Source organism: Pithys albifrons, chromosome 2 (genome assembly GCF_047495875.1).
Source record: "Pithys albifrons albifrons isolate INPA30051 chromosome 2, PitAlb_v1, whole genome shotgun sequence".
Lineage (NCBI taxonomy): Eukaryota > Metazoa > Chordata > Aves > Passeriformes > Thamnophilidae > Pithys > Pithys albifrons.
In genome coordinates this window covers 106818642-106838617 of record NC_092459.1, presented here as the reverse complement: position 1 = coordinate 106838617, position 19976 = coordinate 106818642, and the positions used below count along the sequence as shown (strand labels likewise).

Here is a 19976-nt window from a genome sequence, read left to right as displayed (position 1 = left end):
GGGCGCGGGACGGCGGGGACAGCTCCGCGCTCGGTCCGCCGGTGCGATAGGGGGCGCTCTCGCCGCGCTGCCCCGCGGCCACGACGGTGCCAGTGCCGCTCCCGGCCCCAGCGGAGGCAATGGCGCGGATCACGCTGGAGGACCTGGAGCGGCTGGGCGAGGAGCCCACGGCCGCCGGCGGGGACGGCAGCGACAGTGAAGACGACCAGGAGGAGCAGGGCCGGCTGTTCGCGCACTGGGAGGTCGTGGCCAGCACGCATCGAGTGAGCCTGCCCCGAGGTGAGCGCCGGGCCGCGGGGGCGGCACGAGCCTGCCGGGGCTGACGGCACGGACCGGGACTCCTTCTGCGCTGCGGCCGGGGCGAGCGTCGTCTCTCCTGTGCTTTGCCTTGCAGACATGGCAGGCCCGATCGCCCAGATGGCCCGGCACAGCCAGGCTCGCGAGCCCGTGCCGTACGTGTCTCTCTCGCAGCACGGGAAGGTGAGGCCGGACCCTCCCTGCACACCGGGGTTCTCGCCCGCTGCCCGCCCGTGGTGAGGCAGTCTCGGGTGCTGCTGCCAGTCCGGGGAGCAGGAAGAGCCTCTCCCTGGCAGGGAAAGTGTCCCGTGTCGGCAGGCGCGCACCGGCCTCGCAGAGGTTCCTGCAGAAGCGCCGCAGACAGGATGGCACCTCTGGATCGGTGCAGTATTTTGCCATTCCTGCATCTCCCCCTATGCAGAGTAATGGCAATGCTAAACTTCTCGACCTTTATTTTAAAATTGGAATAGTCCTGCTGCTTTCTCTGGTCTTCTGACTTCCAGCTGCCTCTTTTACCAACCTCGCCTCTGCTGGGGTGGGCACATCCAAGAGAGTGACTTTTCAGTGCAGAGTCTTGCTCCCTGCCTTGCTCAAAACACCTTGTTGCATAGCTCAAAGTTCTGCTGGCTTTGTATTTGTGCTCGTTATGTGTCTGCTGATTGAGCTGGAGATCTCAGCTGGCACAAGATAAATACATTTCTGTGGGGAACACGGCATCTGGAGACCTGAAGATGTGTTGTTACTTGTCACAACTGCCAATCCAAACGTGTTATCTTCTGCCTGAAGAGCTCCTCTTCATGCTGGTTCAGTTGCACACCTCTTGCACATAAGGGTGCTTCCGAGCTTTGAGAAATAACTGCTTGTCAGACTGGTTCCTGTGGCTCTGCAGGCCTGGTTGGGCTTTGTACCCAAGACATCTGTCAATTGTCCTTTATATGAGGAGTGGTTAACCAATTTCTTCTGGGCTGAGGTCCAGAACTCCCTGTAAAACATGTCTGAGTGTGTGGGTTGTGCAGCTCTGAACTGGGGCTTCACCACACTCCCTTCTTCCCTGTTCTTCTGGGTCCCAGGGACTTAATCTGGGCTCTTCTCCTCTTGATCCTAGGCAGGAATAGGGCCCCAACACTTTGTGGAAACTGAAGATGTTTTGTTGCCTGAAGATCTTCTGTGCCTGAGGAAGATTCTTGGAGTTTGAGGCTGGATGAGAAAAGAAGAGCCACTTCCGGCATTAGTGTTGAGGGGACTTTGGAGCTGGGGCTCTTAGGGACACGTTTCCCAGGCTCAGGCAGGCTGTTAGTATTCATTGCTTCTCCTGAGCAATCAGTGCTACAAGCCCTCATCCTCTCAGAAGCAAGTGAATTATTATATCACCTACAGTGCCGTGCTCTGTCAGTACTCAAATTCCTCACCTCACACTGCAGGGATCTGTTGCTACTCAGTCTCTGTGAAGCATCTTCAATATTTCTCCTGGCCAAATCTCATCTGGGAGTGGTGGTGCTTAATATAAGGATCAGGCTGTGGCATACCCAGATGCTGTGACTTGCTGGGTTGTTTGTTTGCAGATGGTGTGGCAGATGAGAGTTGCAAATAGTGTGGAAGGGCTGGTGGTTTTCTCGCTTGGAAAATGCTCTTGCTCTGCTCTGCTTTGCTTAGTGGGACAATAGCTGGCTGGTCTGCAGGGTTTTGGGTCACTCTCCTTACTGGCATCACACTGCTGCACACAAGCAGGCCAGATGCTTTCCTTCTGCCTTTGGTTTGGCTTTCAGAGTAGACACCTGATGTGTGTGGAGGCACAGGGAGGCTGCATTCAGTGTTGAGTCTGGTTACCACTTCCTGGCTCAGTCACTGCCAGCACAGCTGTGGAAGCAGGAAGTCTGGGAAGATACCTTGAGCTCTGTGGAACAAGGTTGTCTCATGGCCACTTTAATCTGGCTGAAGAACAAGATAACAGCAGGAAGATAGGTGCTGGTTACAACTTCCCAGACCCTCTTTATGTGTTACCTGTAGGCACAAACATGCCATGAGCTGAACTATAAGCATATACAGATGTAATTTCCACACTCGCCTTGCCTCCCTTCTGTCTTGGGTTTGTCCAGAAGATTGGACATTCTGTCTTGGAAACAGAGATTCTGACCCATCCCATAAAGCTGTCTGCTCTGCACTAGCTGGGTTCATGTTTCTTCTTCCCTCTGTCACTTCTGAGAATGGGAGAAGGATTTGAGAGGAGTTTTGTTCCAGTCTTCACAGCTGTTCTAGGTGCTAGAGCTCTTCTGCCATGTTTTCCGTTCTTTTTGCTTGTTAGCCTCTGTGTAAGCAGTGTTCCAGGGAAAAGGCATTGCACTTGAGAATAACATCAGTCTTACTGAAGGCCTTTGGGTGCCTGGAATCAGGAACATCCCTGTGAGTAGGCAGGACAGAAGTGGGAGGATGTACTGCATTCCTTGTGCATGCCAGGAGCCTCCAGACCCTGTTGCACCCTGTCCCTTGTCCGTGCCTTTCCTTTTGCCGACTTTTTCCCCAGTGTTTATAAGTATCCTTGTCTGAGGTGTGTGTCACATCAGCTCCCCTCGCCTTCTTTGTCCTCTTCTGCCAACCACTGACTAGCAGAAGAGCTCATTTTGGCAGGGCTCTGTCTCCCTGCTTCTTGCATGTCAGTGTTGGTTTTCCACCCAAGTGCTGCAGTGTTGTCAGTGTGCTTAACTCTGACTTGGCATGTCTGTGGTCTGTTTCAGTGCGAGGAAGCGGCCTATGAGGAGCGGCGGTACCCAGCTGGGAAGTGGGCGTGTGTCACCAAGGGGGAGGACATGTATGAGCAGAGCATCTCCATGAGCTTCATGAAGCTCATGCGCTACATCTGCAAGGAGAACTCTGTAGGTGTGTGCAGGCAATGGCTGGAGGGGCTGACAGGCTGCACAGAGGGAGGGCTTTGCCAATGTCCATCTGGAGTGGGGAGGACGGCTGCCACTTCTGACCCACCTGTCTCACTGCCTTCCTACCTCCTTCTAGGTTGCTATCTGGGCATGACAGTCCCAGTTCTCAATGAAATCCACCTGACCAAAGATGAGACCGAGCTGGAGCGTGAGGTCGTAACTGCCTATTATCTACCAGGAGAGTTCCAGCAAAACCCCCCTGTTCCCATGGATCCTGAAATCCACATCACTGAGAGGGCTCCGCTCCGGGTTATAACCAGGTGACCCCAGCATCAGAGGTGTTTTCTCAGCTCAGCAGAGATGTACAAACTCCCTGCATGGCTGCTGTGGTTCCTTGGGCAGAGGGATGGGAGCCCTGGCTGTGGGAAGGGGAAATGTGCTGACTCTGTTGCCTATGTTGTTCCCTTTGCTGCAGGGTCTTCTATGGGATGACCACTGAGGAGACAATTCTGCGGGAGATCAGTCTCTTTTGGGAGCTCTTGGGCTCCACAGACACTGTGCTCCGGGACACCTACATCGTGGCTTCTTATGAAAATCCCAGCATCCCTCAGCGCCGCAATGAGATCTGGTTCATCTGCCGAGCAGAGTGAGTCTCCTCTGAGACCAAAACCATCCTGCAACTGGACCTGGTGCAAATGGCAGTTCTGACCCAAATGAGACGGAGCACATCCTGACCCACTACTCACCTACAGAATGGCAGAGTGGGTTTGCAGCCTGCCCTGTAAGGGAAAATCCCGACATGGGAAATGCTGCCTGGTCTGCACTTCATCTGCCCGTGCAGGGGCCAGCTGAGGCTGCAGCAGGCACCAGGGACAACCTCTGCAGCAAGCTCCTGGTGGGAAGCATGTGGTGGGGGGCTCATTAAGGCAGTAATCATGTGGGCTTGTGCAATGTGCTAGCCTGGCCTATGCTTTTCAGTTCTGAGCTGGGCTAACAGAGCTGTGCCAAGGTATGCTAGTGGGGCTTGTGGTTGGCAGAATCACAAGCTGATGGTGTCTAGGTGGCAAATGACTGTGTATAAAGTGTGGGGCTCTGTGTAACCTCTGGCCTGCCTCTTGTGAGAATGGCTGCCTGTCCTGAACAGAGCCATTGAAATGCTGCTACAGGGACAGTGGGGTTTGAAGGGGGAAAGTGCTTGAATTCACGTGTGAATCCTGAGTGTTTCCTGTTGGGGTGGCTCTCTTTGGACTGTTGGATGCCTCCCTGGCTGTCACTCACCATTCCTCAGCCAGGACCAGGGTGCTAGCAGCCTTTGTCCATCTGCTGTGTGTGCTGTTTTGCAGACCTGCTGCAAGCCAAGAGGAACAGGTCCTGACAGTGGCAGTGGCACACCTGTGTGTTGTGCATTTATCAGTGAGTTTCATAGCCATGAACACCATCATGCTTTCCTGAGGGAAGCTGGCAGTGCCAACAGTAAATAAACCCAGCTCAAACCACTGCAGCTACAGATCACTGATGGTGGGGATGTGGGGTGGCTTGGGAAGAGACTTGGTGTCTCCTTCCTGAAGATGCTCCAGGTTGCAAAGCTATGGCTAATTAGAAGGGCTCTAATGTTTGCCCAGGTTATGGCCCTGTGTTAAGCCAAGGACAGCCTCTGCATTGCTGCACAGGCTGCTTATGTTGCTGCTGCAAACAGCTGTGGACACGCTCCACTGAAGGTAAGGTGGTTTTTCTGTTGGATGGGGTCTGCTCTAGCCTTGTTTTTCCCCGTGCAAAAGCTGGATCCTTTGGCTGTACTGCACATGGGCTCCTGATCTTTGGGGGTGAGGATTCTAATGTGACTGCACATCATGCTGGTTCGCTACAGAAGCATGTACTTCTGCAGATAGGTGCTTAACTGGCTTGGTGTCAAGGGACTTGTGACTGCTTCTGACCCAGTTCCTAAGGAGTTTCCTTGTGCTGTGTCTGACTGTTTGCTGTGTGCCTCATTGCCTGCTGCTGCTGCTCAAATTCTGGCTCTGGCCCTTTTGACTCTATGCTGCAGCTGGAGGGTAGGAATGGGGAGAAGGCCAGGGCCAGCTCTGTGGCCTCACTGCCCTACCAGCACAGGTGGCTTCTGCCAACTGCTTTCTTCAGTCAGATGCTGTTCACTGCCCTCTCCAGGCTGGCTTGCTCTCTGGCAGCAAGGAGCCTGGCTACCCAGCTGGTGGCTGTGGGGAGAGTGGGGCTGAGCATGTTACACTATGCAAGGGAATAACAGGCAGAGTCTGGGCAAGCACAGCAAAAGCAGACAGTAGCTTTCTTGTGGTGCAGTTCTTATTCCTGGGCCGCTAAGGCAGTATGGACTGGGGAGATGCAATAACAGCCTGCAGATCTGAGACTGATGTGGTAAGTGCTCCTCAGATAAGTCATAATACCTGGATCAGCAGTGCTGAACTCACTTTTCCTCCTGGGGAAAAAGAAGCAAGTCCCTTATGTGAGGTTAGGGGCAGGTGGCTCAGTAGAAAGAGAGAAAGTCTGCTAGTGTGTGCGGGACAGAGACTTTCTCTAACTATGCATCAGCTGCTTTGCTTGCCCTGAGTTTGCAGGTGGAAGTAAAACTTCCTTTCTAGAGGTTGAGTAGGCTACCACTTCCTCTGAGGCTGCTTGGTCCCCAGCCACAACCAGAACAGCTTTTGGTGGCAGGAGGTGGCAGCTTCCGTACTGGTCTGTGGTTACTGGCAAAGTTCCATGGCTGCATGACCTGTGGGAGCAGCTCTGTGGTCTCCCAGGAGGTGGTAAGGGGGCCTTCTGGTGCAGCACCAGGCTGGCACTGCCACGCAGGGCAGCAGCACACTCCAATCCTGCGCCACAGGTTTTGCTGAGTAAAGGCTTTGGCATCCTCTGTGATGGATCCAGCAGTGTTTGTGGGGATGTTGAGGTGTGTCTGATGGTGAGTCTTCCATACACTACCAAAAGCAACTAGCATTTTGGAGGCTCAACAAACCAGCTGGAAAGCTGGTGTTCAGAGCTACAGCTGCCAAAGCTTGTGTTGCAGAGCTGAAGCACGTTCCATCAGAGGCCGGGCAGAGAGGCCTCCAGCCTGGGCCATGGAGATGGGCATACCAGCTCATGCTGTGCCTAGGCTTGGTCCCTCCAGAGAAGCAGCAAGGAACAGTGTGCTGCTTCTGTGTATGGGGCTCTGTGTCCAGCTCTCTGCTCGTTGCAGGGCGTGGAGCTCCTGGCTCCTCACAACCCCAGTGCCTTCACAGGGTCTCTCACTGCGGTACAGGCCGAGAGCTTCTGCCATCCATTTAACAGCTCGACTACGAGGAGCCCTTGGGTGGGAGTGGAGCTCTGTCGCGTCCTCGCTGCTCATAGGCACGGCCGTATTCGGCAGGAGCAGGGGGCACGCAGGGCCTCCCGGCACGGCCCCCGGTACCGGTGGGGCTCTGCAGGGGATGGCACCAGCGAATCCCTCACCTCGAGCACCGCGACAGAGGCACCGGGAGCTCCGAACCTGGCGCAGCCCGGAGAACCCCGCACCTCCCGACCCCGCCCGGCTTCCGGTGGCTGCCCCTCCGCCGGAACCCCTCCCGTTGGCGTCGGGCGGGGCGGCGGCATGGCTGGGGGCAGGCGGGCGCGCTGACTGGCGCGGCGGCGAGGGCTGTGGAGGATGGCGGCGGTGCGGGCGCTGCTGGTGCTGCTGCTAGGTGAGTGCGGGCCGGAAACAGCCGCCGCAGCGTCCGCCGTCCCGGGAATGCGCGTCCCGGCGGCGGACGCTGGGGCTTCGCGCCTCCTCCTTGCGCCCGTAGCTGGGCCGCGCTGGGGCCGGCGGTGGGGCGGGTGGGCGCCGCCGCCTCCGGGGATGAAGGTGGTGTGGCCGTCTCCGGGACTCGGCCTCCGGTGGTCTGCGACCCCCGGGTTCCCGTGAGCCCGGGGCCGTGGGTTTCTTAGGGCTCTGGCGCAGAGCAGGGGCTGCGCGGGGCCGTGTGTGCTTCAGCCCCGGGCGCGGCCGTGCCCCCGCCCCGCACAGCCCCGGGAGCCGCCGGGGCGCCTCGCCCGGCTCTGCTTCCCCGGCGTGCGCCGGCTCGCCCTGCCCGCCCGGCCGCCCGCTCCTATCGGGGAGCGTCGTGCCTAGATCCACAGGGATGCAAATGCGCCAGACATTTGCCCTCTGGGAGGCGGCGAACAGGCGCTCCCGTAGCAGCCGCACTCCGGGGAGGGCTCCCGGAGGCCCCTGTAAGCGAGACTTGGCCCCGACCCGCGCCCCTCCGGGCCCCACGGCTGACGCTGGGAAGGCTGTTTGTGTGCACTGGTGGGTGGTTTTCCTATGAAATCTGATCAGATCAAAACTCGAAGAACAAGCAGTGGGCACGCGGTGGGGTTCCACCCGTGGAGATTGACCTCCAGGCTGCCGAAGGGTTGAGCGCATCTGGACGAATTCTCTCCCCCGGCCTCCCGTGCCACCCTCTGTGCTGTGCAGGGTGTGAGCTGTCCTCCCTGACTCTTCCTAGCTCTGCGACCCCTTGATTTTCTTGGCTGCTGCTTTTCTCATTGTCCAACTCCAGCTGCAAAGCTACAAAGCCCAAACCCACCTTCCTTCGCTCTGCTCCATGGCGTTTCTCCTCACTGACCTCCTGGCACTGTTTCCCTTGTTTGAGGAGCCCAGGGTCTTGGCTGTGGCATGAGAACCGCAGGGGCTGTGAGCTGTTTTCCAGCCTGGCTTTGAAGGGTGCCATGGCTGCCCCATGCCACATGACCTCATTTCTTCACTTGGGAACTCTGCTGACACACAGGGTCCTGCATGTTGCCAGTACCCATTCAGAGTCTGTCTCAGTGTGCACGGTTGTAGAGTTTGCTTTGCAGTTTCTGCTGTGAAATCAAGAGCAATCAGTTTAGTGCCTGGGTAGAATACTGCCTCTGAGGGATCTATATAGCACTTCTGCCCTTCCATATCTGGAGGCGTGGCTGAACCCTGCTGCCAGGCGGCAAGTATTGTCCAATTTACAGCTGATAAGCAAGCAAAGCGACACTTACTTAGCTGATTAGGACCATGATTGCCACAAGCCTTGGCAGCCTTGTGGGAAGGTTGTTTCTGGAGGAGGAGTGCATGCTGAGCTTGGGCCCTGGTTTGAAGGCACAGGGCCCTGAGAACCTGCCACAGCATTCACCTCCCTGCCAGCGGGCCACTGCTGGCAGCTGGGATGTGCAGGCCTGTCTGTGAGGTCTGTCTGCTGCCTTCCTACCAGCACACTTCACCCTTCAGTTGCTGGAGTTTCTGTGCTGCTCCTTGTTTCTCTTGCTGAGCAAGACCATGTCCTACCGCACTGGGAGGAGCATGCTGCTGTCTGTTCATGGACACTAAAAATCTCAGATGCCATCAACATAGCTGAAACGTACTGTTTCACATGTGGGTTTTATGGGCTAGTGGTAAGTTTTGTGGGCTGCAGGGCATTGTCTCCCTTTGCCTATGGATACTATTTGGAAAGAACACTTGGAAAAGACATGTGAGGTGTGGAGTATCCATGGCTCATGCAAATCTCTTGTCATATATGCGCTCCAGAAGTGCTTAGTGCCTGAAGTGCTGGTCCTTGTTCCTCCATTTCTGTTCTTCAACTAAGCCGTGGTCTTTCTGGCAGTGGCACTGCAGCATGCCAGATGTGTGCTGACTTCTACTGGAACATCTGGTTGAAATGCTAGTAGAGGAAATATTTGCTGAGTCAAGTTTTCTTTAAAGCTAAAAAAACCCCAAAAGGCCTATTTTGTTCTGGAAATGCCTCTATGGCCTGTGTTAAGCTGTATCTTTCTCTATGACAGTGCTTTTTTGTGTTTGATAGTAAGCCTGGTCTTAAAGAAGAACATTTTTGAAAACAGGAATGATCTGATCTCCGTTGGGACTTGGCTGTGTTCAGACAGGGCTCTTGGCAGGCTGGAAGCCCAGTGTGGCAGGAGCTTCAAAGGCACTGCAACTTCACAGTCATTGTGCCATAGGCACTTCTTCGTCTGCACAGTGGGATCCTGGACCACTGGGAACTTGCACTGATCAGGGGGTTGTCGTGTTCTGCATCCTTTAAAGATGTCCTCTGAGCTTTTAATTGATCTGGAATGAGGCCATCTTCTAAAGGCAGATGGGCAGATGTTTAAAGTGCAACAAGCACCAGTGTTTGATTGCATGCTGGCTGATGAATACTCCTGCCAACTGAGAGTAGGTTTCCTCCCAGTCTGCTGAATACCTCTTGCTCGAGGGAGGCAAGTGGATGGCAGCTCACACCTGGTAATTGGTCAGATTGGGTAGGTTTCGCCTTGTTTGGCCAAAGGCTGGTTCATATTGCATCCAAGCAGAAAGGCATATGTGTCCTAGGAGGGCAGACTGCACTTTCTCTAAAGGCCGTAGAGCTTAAGGGAAATGGAGGAAAGAAGGTGGGAAAGGGGTAGGAAGTGAAGAGCCTGGCTTTGGGGCAATGGACAAGAACACACGGGCCAGTTTGGCTGTAAGCAATAAGGCATTTCTGAAAGATCTGAAGGTTGTGAGGCCTGGTTGCAGGTATTTACTAGTGTATCTTTACACTAATATTTTTTTGCCTGCATTTTAATTCATCTGCTATTTAAGTTGCAAAGATCAAAGCTGTGTTCCAGCAAGCTCACAGTGCACCTCTTTCCTGTGAATAAACACTCTTTCCTCTGAACATTTTCAAGTGTACCTCTCAGGCCTGGAATGCAAAATATGTCACATTAGCAGTGGGTGTTTCCACTGCTTTTGATATTTGGAAACTTGGAACAAATGCTTATTTAGCAACAGACAGGCTTGGGTACAAATGTGCTCTTTGTGAAGGTAGTTGCTGCTGCAGTGTTTGCAGGGAAATTCCCCTGAGACTGGGGGACATGCGATTGTTTGTCCAGACCACAAGCAGTTCTCCTTCTCCTAACGTGAGTGTTGGTCTCCTGGGCTGGGACAGGCAGCTCTTTGGAAGCCTGGAGGGCAGCGAGACTGACAAGGTGCTTGGCAGATGCACAGGAACATTCTTCGTGGTGAGATTTAAGTTGCACAGGGTGTTAACTTTGAATTTGTTAGGATTTGCAAAGGCTGTGAACCAGCACAGTGAATTTTGCAGTCTAAGTGAAAGACACAGTCCCACAGGTGAACACCTTTGGCATGGCAGTACCTCCTGGGGAAGGCTGATTGTCCCTGACATGGGAGAAAGGCAACTGCAGTATCTTTGACCTTTATCAGAAATCAACTGTGTCTAGGGGGAGAGGGAAAAGAGATGAAGAAATGACAATTTGACAATTAATCAAAAAGATGACCAACATGTTGATTCTTGGGTCTCAGCATGGCAGAGGTGCCAAGGTGAGTGGCCCGATTCCATGTCCTACTCCTTGCTTGGAAGATGTTGGGAGGTGGCATCCAAGAGCTACTTGTAAATGCTTTTTAGCCTGTTAGAAGAGCAGATGTTATATTGCAAAGTGAGGTTAAATGGTTGTGCTGTGAATGTAGTGTACCTTATGTGCTGGCTTGCCTGAAAGAAGCAATCCCACTGCTGGACATGAAAGGATTTGTTCTCTAAGCGAGACCTTACAGGAAGGAGGTAGGGATGCTTCAGATTTTCAGGCTTTTCATATGGCTGCTGGTAGAGCAGAGGTCATTCCCTGGGCTTTGTCATAGTTTGGAGGCTCTGCTTGTGGTTCACCTCATGTTCCTTGTGTTCTTTTGAGCTTTCAGCAGTCCAGAAACATCGTGCATGTCTTGTGTTTTTAGGGAGTTTGTTCAGAGGGTGTTGCGAGTAAGGTGGGGGACCCTGGGGTCTTTTAGAAACTTGCTTGCTTGCTTCCTAACATCAAAGCTGTTGAACCACAGCGTAAGGAAGCAAGCACGTGGATTTTTCATTTTGGAGGATGGGGACAGTTCAGAGTCGTGTACTTTCACCTCCTTCATCCTACCAGACCCTGCCAGAATCTGCTGTGCTGGTTGTGTTGATGAGCTCTCAGCTCTCTCCTTTTCCCTGCCTGTCACTGTGGGATCTGATCCAGAGGCTCCTTTCCTGCACTGCTGTTGGGTGCTACATGAGGAAGCAATGTCTGGTCTCCTCTGAAGTCACACAGGACCAGCAAATCCATCTTTGCACTGCAATGGGAACTGTCGCTCTTGCTGTTTGGTTTAAAGAGGACAGGTGGTGTCCCTAAGATGGACCAGACTGAAGGATCATCATTGTGGAGGAGGCCATCTAATGTTTCACTCTTGCTGTGCTCACTGAATACATCACTCTGCAGGCAGTAGAAAGGAAAAGTCTATACATTTGTAGGTTGGTTTGGGAGGCACACAAGTGTCTGCAGTTTCAAGGAGTGAAGCACTGAAAGAATATTGTCTCTGTTTTTTTCTGGAAGTGGGCAAAGTCTGTTTGTAGTAAATCTCTTGTGGGCTCTTGAGATTGGAGGCACAATTCAGTGTTTTAAGCAGTTCCAGCTCTCCAGATCCAGCCTTGTGGGGTCAGGTGCTGCTTGAGTAGAGGTTGAATAGGTTTGTCCAGTGTTTCCCCTTGCCTCTACTTTGGCGCATTGCAGCATGGTGAGGCGCATTGCAGCACCCATGCCACCCTGTTAAGACAAGGACTCCATTTCTGGTTATTCCTTTGTTCTGGGGAAATACTTGGCAGCAAGCACTGTTCTGTGTTTACCTGTGTCTCGTTTTAATCTGTGCAGCCCCTGCTGAGTAGCTGTGGAAGATCTTCAAGCCAAACACAAGTGGTCTTTGTTTCAAAGCATCAATTTGTGTTGGCAGCCAGGTCTGCAGCGCATGTGCTTTTCATTGACTGCTGCTCCGGCTCCATTTCTCACTCTTGCCAGCTCTTTTTTAAACTTAATACAAAAATGTTTTTCCTGAGCTTTAAAGGCTGAGACGTACAGTACTTCTAGTCTTAATTTAAGCCTTGCCTTTTTCAGGGAAGCAGTTTCTGTCTGCTCACAGAACAGACTGCTTACCTCTGCTCTGAGAAGTAACTAATATATGCTGTCTGATCAGCAAAGAGGGAGGTGAGGGGGGACTTCAGAGTGGTTTGCAAGTTTCTGAAAGCCTGGTCTGTGTGCCTGGGATGAGAAGCTTTGGTGTGCCTGCCCAGCTCTGACTGTTCCCAAGCTTGCTTGTCTTGAGAACAGTTTGGGGAAGTTGATGGCTAGGTGCTTTTGTTGATGCTCTTTACAGACTTTTACTGCCTGGGACTGCTCCTTTTATTTGATTAGCTTTCAAAAATCTATCCTCTGTTCTCTGATTTTCACCCTCTGCAGTTGTTCTTCAAGGGCTTCTCTTGAAAATGCATTCTAATCCTTAGAAATTATAGATGACATCCAGGCAAAGACCCATGTCCTTAACTTAAAGCATTTCTGTTGGCAGTGAACAGATGAATGCTGCGGTGTTCAAGTGTCCCAGAGAGCAGAATTAAAGCCAGGCAGGTCCAACTGCAGAATTCAGGATGGAACATCACAGTGAGGAGTACTCATGAACTCTGTCCTCTTTGCACAGCAGGTCCACACAGATTGTGTGTCTGAAGAGGAGGTGTCTTGGTTTGAGATAAGCAACTGCCAACCCCCCCAAGCACAGAGAGAAAAGCCTCCCTCCTAACACCAGGGAAAGGGAGGAAAAGAGAGGGGAAAGAAAAAAACACTTCAAACCGCATTTATACTAAATCTACATATATTTTTCACAGAAAGAAAGAGACAATTAGAAAAGAGTACAAATATACACTCACACAAGTCTGCAACAAAAAGTTCTCCACCTCAACTTCATAACGAACACACAAATTCTACTGTCCTAACTACACATTACTTAAGAAGAAGCTTATTCCCCAGGGAGACAAACCCAAGCAGAGAGACCCAGAACAACACATTTTACTTTCCTGAGGTACCCTGTGAGCCAGTGGTGGGCCTGGTCCTCTCCATCCCCCCTGGGACAGCATCGTGCATCCTCCCAAGAGGAGGGCTGAGAAGCGACTGCCTTAACCACTCCCACACTGGTTCCTACTTCCCTGGAGATGATGTCATAATGTGGTATGGAATACAAAATTACTGGCTAGAAGAGGTCAGCTGTTAGCTCAGCCCAGCTCAAGTCAGCTGACAGCTTCGGCCTAGTCCACACTTGAGAGCCCAAATCTAGGCCCACCTTGGTGAACCCATAACAGGAGGCATGACTGTTTTTAACTGATGATTCCTTGTCTGAGATAATGCTTGCCGGTGGGTACCCATAGTCTGTCTTCTCCTTGTCAAATTAAGCTCTAATTTGAATGGAGCAGATAGGAAGTTTGGCATTTGTGGACTGGAGTGTGCACAGGGCCCCTGAGTGTGTGTGAATTGAATCCACCACTGTCAGATGGTCTGGACCTCTGTGAGGTTGGGGTGTCTTGGATTGATGCTTGTATTGTTCAGGATGATGAATGAAGAAAACTGATACAAGCAGATTCCTGTCTGAAAGGTGGTGTGACACATTTGATTTCAGGTCATGAACCTTCCCTCTCTGGAAGGCTAGATGTTGCATGCTGAAATAAAGTGATGACACAGGGTGGTTGTGTGTGCTGGGAGCTGGTGCAGAAGGGGACTAGGGTTTGAGTGAGTATTACAAGTCTATTTGTATTTCAGCCTCTGGTTAATCTGTGTTCAGTTCCTAGGTGACTTTTGTGCCAGAAGACAGCGATGTCTGTGAGCACTGCACTCTCAGACCTTGGTGCTAATGACAGATGTTTGTTTCCAGGATAGCTCTAAGGTGACAGGCTTTATAACTTTTCCTCTCCTACAGTGCTGTTGTGAAATGAGATTTGTTCCAGCATCAGGATTTTACACCTGGATGTGGCTCAGGCCACCCTGAGGAGCAGCCAAGACAGCTCCCTACTGCTGTTGGTTTGGGCACACTGGCAAGTTGGCTCTGTCCTCTGTCACCCTGGAAAGCCAGATGAATCTGTCCCCAGAACCATGACATGTGAAGGCTGAGTACCATTCTGGCTGCAGAAGTGAGGCTTATGTGCCTCTGGGCAGCTCTGTAGTGGGTTGTCCTTGCTGTTCAGTGATGCTGGCACGAGATAGGCACAGTATTGCTTAAGACCAACTATAAATGCAGTCCTCATTACAGTTGCTCACTGGCTTCTTTAAGAGCACAAAGAAAACCTTTGATTCAAACCATACAGTGACTCTCCAAATGGTTAAAGGCAGGACAAGCTGCTGCTTGCAAGTTCCTTTATTGCTCTCCACGAAGCTTGGTGTGGTGTGTGTCCTGGCTCTGCTGGGGCAGCCCGTCACTCACGTGGCATGGAGCAGCTCAGTGGTGCTGGCTCTGCTGAAATCACTGGCAGTGCCTGTATCCGTGGAAGCTTTTGTGGGAGGAAAAGTTACGGCTTTTGTTTCCCAGCAAAGACAAGACCAGAGAAGATAAAAACAGACATTCTTGTAGGGTGGCACACAGGGAAGTGCATCCAGTTCTCCATAACTGTGCATGGGAGCATAGATGGGTTTGTGCTGCTGAGGAAGAGTCATTCAGTTGCCTCTGCAAAGGGGCCAGTACTGAAAGTCTCCTTCAGCGGTTGCAGGAATTCTGCAAGTTGTCTTGGACCAAAGAAAACGGACCTTCTTGTGAGTTACTTGATGTTCTTTGTTCCTATCCATCCATACTGCCTGCTGTAAGTGCTGTGAGCCTGGGACACATCTGGGCACCTGGCAGGTGATATGGGAGTGGCCAAGTTCCTGGGCTGAACTGCCTTCTATTATAGCAATGAGATGGCAGTGAGATCTTGTTTTGTGATCACTCTTTCCTCCATCTAGGTTTGAGCAGTTCCTTATCCACCATATTCCAAGCAAAAGCTGAGCTTCAAAGGCAACATGTCCATTGTGTTTTTTCTCTGCTGAGTTAACTCCTAATGGCCCTCCGTGCACATTTGCAGCCTTCGGATATGTAAGTGCTTGCTGAGCCCTCACCAGCATTGACCCTCTTGTCCGGGTCTTGCCTCTGTCTTGCTGGCCCAAGTTCAGCAGTTCCTTTTCCAGTTGTGCCTACAATCTCTCCCTCTTCCTCATTCCTCTTCTGTATCCAGACCTGCCATGGCATGACACACATCCCCTTCTCAGACTTTGTTGTTGCTTGGTTTCTCTCCAGTACCTGGCTGTGGACACAACTCTTGCCAGGTGTGGCTGTGATGGCTTCTTCGTCCCATCCTGAGATTACCTTTGTCTCCTTGAGCCAGTTCACTACAACTGATGAGAAATCAGAGCAGAGCTGGTGCAGGGCCATGAGATGTTTAGGTGGTTCTCAGAAAGCTTGTGACTTTTTTGAGAAGAATTCTTCCACTTAGCTGAAGGAAAGTCTCAAAGCCACGTGGCCTGAAGCAGAAACCTTTAATCTGAGTGGTTAACGTTTTGGCAAGGAAATAACAAGAGTGTCATACTGGACATTGTTCAGCATCACATTTTGTTTCTGTGGCCCTTATGGGATTTGGCCCTGCCTTGTACTGTCTGGGGATGCATTCCTGCAGACAAAGGCCTGTCATGGGTTTGATGGAGAAATCCATTTTACCTGAGTTGTCGAGTGGCCACAGTGAGCAGCCAGGCACCTACAGATATTTCAGCACAACTTTTTGCTCTCCACGCTGTTGCCACTGTTTCTGTGCTACCTTGGTATTTGATTGCTTAGAATGTCCAGATACTCTTCACACTGTTGCATTAGTGACTCTCCAGTAAGAATTACTTGTTCTCCAGATATATTGGAAATTAGGTTTTCTGCCGCAATGGAGGAAAGCACTTGTTTTTCAAAGAGGTCTGGTTAGTATGAATTTCTATCTCAGTGAGTCTGTTATAGCCAAGCTTTTCTTTAATTTGACGCTGGAGCTTTGCATTAGATCTATTGAATGCAAGTGTTCTGCCTAGTTATCAATTTGTAAAATATTCCAGAAAGTGCCCTGCTTGCATATTCTTCCCACTCAGTGACTTTTTTCCATTTTTAGATGAGATAATGTAGCAGTGTCTCATAGAGATGCTGCCTTTTAATTAATATTGCATGAGCAGAGGAAATACTAGCTTTTCTGTCTGCTTTCCTATTTTTGTGCCTTTTAATATAGATTTGTAAATGGCTTTAATGAAAGTAAACAAGGAACTTTTCTTCTCTGTGCCCTCTTTGCTTTCAGAGGTGATACTGCAAGTTTCTGGTGATGTTTCAGGAGGCAGGTCCTGGACAACAGCACTTCCCTGCACAACTGTAAATGATGATTGTGAAATGAGGCTGATCTTCAGCTTTCCAGCAATGAAAAGAAGAGGATCTAGGAGAAATGTACAGATGTGTTTTACCTAGTTTGAGTCAGATACAGGGAGCTGTGGATGATGTTTTGTAGCCAGGAAGCAGTCAGTGCCACATAGGTGAAAAATGGATGTGCAGTGCACAGCAGGCAGCTTTTATGAACTAGTGTTCCTGAAACGCTTGTGAGGGTTGACACAGAAATCATACAGACCCAGTGGGAAGCCCTGGGAAACCAGTCAATCCTCTTCAAGCTTCAGAGGCAGCCAGAAGTCAAAACCCAGAAGAGCAGAGCCCATATAAATAGGAGACGCACCAGTGCAGCTAATGGAGTGAGGCCTACTTCAGGTGTGTCCTTTGTGCCTTTTTGCAGCATTTTTATTTTGCAGAACTTTGGTGGCTGCCAGGAAAAGCTGGAGTGAATAGCTGTGAATGCCTCTCCTGGGAGCTTCTTCCCTTCCTATGGGAGAGGAGCAAACAGCTTAAACCTTCAGTAAACCAACTGGCAAAGCAGAATGCTCCAGAGATTCACTGACCTCGAGTAGGTCCCACAACGCAGCTGTGCTCTGTGGAGAGGACAGTGGCAGGATTGCTCCTGATCTAGAGTTGTATATGGCATTTCCCAGCCTCTGTGCCTTCTCCTTACTGCTGGGAAAGCAGTGTGGCTTATGGGTGGGCTATGCAGAGGCAGCAGCATGATAGGGTACACAACTACATCTCTGCAGCAGTTGCCAGGACATGGGTGTCATTTTCAATTCTATGGCACTGGATGAACCACTTCTCCCATGAGCTATAAGCTGTCTCGAGAGCTTGACCAGCTGGATCTTCCTGGCTTCATGGCAAATCCATCTGAGTCTCTACAGGGAGATAAAACTAAGGGAAACTTAGCTGTAAATATACAGCCATGACCCAAAGAGAGATTTAAAATATTTATCCTAGAGCAGAGCTTGGGATATATATAAGCTCCCTGTCTGTTTCCCTGCACGCAAGGCTCAGAAGTGCAGCTGTCTCTTTGTCCCCAGCTCTGAGAGTCTTCTTTGGGACCGGCAAGTTGCTCGTGGGTGTCCATATGGATAGTGTAAACATACAGCTGACAGCAAAATGGAGAGGATATTTGTACTAGTGTAGATGTGAGTTCTTGACCGCACCTTTTGTCCCCTTGTTGCTTCCTCCCCTCCCATCTGCTGTCCGTGCTCTTGAGGGTGTTTGTGGAGTCTGTTGGTGAGCCATGTCTGTTGGGTGAGGTTGTAACCCTCTCACTTGGCCCCCTGAGCAAGCAAGATCTCCAAGACAAGTGTATCCAAAGGCTGGCACAGTTTTGGGTGGTACTGGGGAGGTTTTCTTCCTTCCAGTAGGTTTGGTGGCAGCACATGAAGAAGCAGCTTGCTCAAGCACTTTCAGTGCCAAATATGCTTCATTCTCCAACAGACAGTTCTGGGAGAGAAGTAGGCCTTGCTAGCAGTGCAGCCTTGGCTTGAGTGCTGACCAGCCACTGTGCTGTATGGAGAGAACGTGGTGCTAAGCAGAAGCATTGTCTTTTCCAACGGTGTGTGGATAAAGCAGCTGTCTTGGCTTGCAGGCCCCATGTGCATGCTGCTTCTCTTTGCATTGCTTCCCTTGTCCTGGCCTCTTCCCACCCCCACCCCCCCCACCCTTTTGTCTCTGCAGCCTGAGTTTCCATTCTCTGGAGTGTCTGGCTGGGGCTCCTGTTTGCTGAAGGGAAGTGCTAGACACTTTTATGGAGCTTCTTCTGGTTTTTCCTGTCATCTGGAATGGTGTTTCAGCTGGAACAGGAAAAACGTGAAGCCCTGGCCAGAAGCTCCATCCACACACGCACTGCTGTTATGGTGGAATCCCTCTTGGCTGGGCTTGGGATGGCAGGAACAACCTCAGCCTTTGGCCCTCAGCCTGAGCGAAGGGATGTGAGGATGGATCAGCAAGCACTTGTGTGATACCTGGAGGTGCTGACCCCAGCTACCACGGGATGAGCTCTGAGCCACACAGACCCTGTGGGTGCAACAATGCAGTCTTACTGCCACAAGGCGTCACCTCCAGCTCTGGGGCAAGGAGGGCTGAGCCAGCTCTATTTGCAGCTCTTTCCTGCTGGCAGGACCTGCCTGGCTGTTCAACACTGCCTGGGCTCTCCTCTACCATCAGAGGAGTTTTGCTTGGTGAAGACTCGCATTCTTGCATGCCCCATTGTGGGGGAAAGAAGCATCATTGTTCAACTCCACTGCACAGGAAGCATTTTGTTCATCCTGGCTTCACTTGGCATCTGTCTACTATGCCTCCTTTAGTGTGAGAAAAGTGCAATACCTTTGCTGTGCTGGCCAGAGAGCTTAGCCTTCACATCACTGTCTCTCCAGCCTGCCATGTGCTGCCAGAAGCAAACATCAGCTATTTATGAGGAAGCCAGGAAATCGCTCAAAGGCTCAGAGCAAGCCTGGGAGAGTCTGTTGGCAAGACTGGAGGTTCAGCAAGATTGTCAGTGTTGCCGAGTGTTCCTTGAAACATTTGTGTTTCTCACTGGGGCCTGTCAATGCAGCTGGTGATGTTTGCTTGGGAGCCTTTGGCTGATGCACTATTAGAGATGGTTTCATTAAGCCTGCAAGATTCCCACCTCCTGCACTGGGCTTATGGCCTTCCTGTCTCACTTATTCCTCTGTCTCTGATTATCTGCTATGAAGATGTTGCCCAGGCCTTCCAGGGAGTGCTATGGCCATCACTGCCTGTGCTCCTCAGCAAGGACGCACAGGCCCACAAAGCAAGCTTCCTTCTCCACAAGCCAGAGGCCAAGTGGTGCAGACAGCTGTCAGCACGTAGCTGTGCTCCAAGTGTTTGGGCAGAAGTGATGGTCTGGCTTCCAGCTCTGCCCCGTCCCTCTCCCAGCTGCATGACTGTGGCACTGCACTCAAGCCTTGGGCTGGTTCTCTGGACTGAGAGCTTGGGAGAGGTACCTAGGCTTTTCTTAAGGGCCTGGGACCATGCAGTGACCTCAGTGGCCCAGCAGAATGGCATCCTTTTCCTAGGTGCAGGTGTCTCCAGTGGGAGATGCCTGTGCCTCCTCTTGCAGCAGTTGCAAGGAGCATGGGCATAACCCTGTTGCGGAGCGTGGCTCAGAGCACTGTCAGCCTGCTCCCAGGGCAGATGGGGAACTTCTGCAGCACCAAGGCCAGTTGTTCTGGTTTAGCAGCCTCTAGCTGTTTCAGGGAGCCAAGCCAACTTGCTACTGTGGGGACTTCCATCTCTTGCTCTGACTTTCTCCTGTTTCAGCAAGATGCTGAGGTATTCAGAGAGACTGTAGGCCAAGGTGCAACTTAGCCCAGACATATCCTCTACAAAAACCACTAGTGAATCCTGCAGCCTTGGAGTCAAGCTGCACAACATGGTGTCTGCACTGCCAGCTCAGTTAAGCCCGCAGTTGAGTATTGGTTGGCAGCAGCCCTGCTCTGCTTGGGAATGAGTAGGAACCTCACAAAATATTCCGATCACTCTGTGGCTGCAGAGTGGCACCCTTGTTTGCTATTCTTGCTTATTGCCAGAGCAGCAGCTAGTTCTTGCCCCAGACG

The 19976-nt window shown here is 51.6% G+C and overlaps 2 protein-coding genes across 2 annotated transcripts in view; both read left to right on the top strand.

The window, feature by feature from the left end:
- The first annotated feature begins 22 nt into the window (after positions 1 to 22).
- On the top strand, positions 23 to 6045 carry LOC139685080 (heme-binding protein 1-like). The gene is made up of 5 exons (XM_071581624.1): positions 23 to 279; positions 395 to 480; positions 3030 to 3171; positions 3304 to 3487; positions 3643 to 6045. The coding sequence occupies exons 1-5, from the start codon at positions 120 to 122 to the stop codon at positions 3815 to 3817; spliced, it is 747 nt and encodes a 248-aa protein (XP_071437725.1). The 5' UTR covers positions 23 to 119; the 3' UTR covers positions 3818 to 6045.
- A 700-nt stretch (positions 6046 to 6745) lies between these two features.
- Positions 6746 to 19976, top strand: part of PTK7 (protein tyrosine kinase 7 (inactive)) — a 37054-nt gene continuing 23823 nt past the window's right edge. Inside the window, exon 1 of the mRNA XM_071581551.1 lies at positions 6746 to 6859. Coding sequence (XP_071437652.1) covers positions 6823 to 6859 — 37 coding nt within the window. The 5' untranslated portion in view covers positions 6746 to 6822. The remainder of the gene's footprint in view (positions 6860 to 19976) is intronic.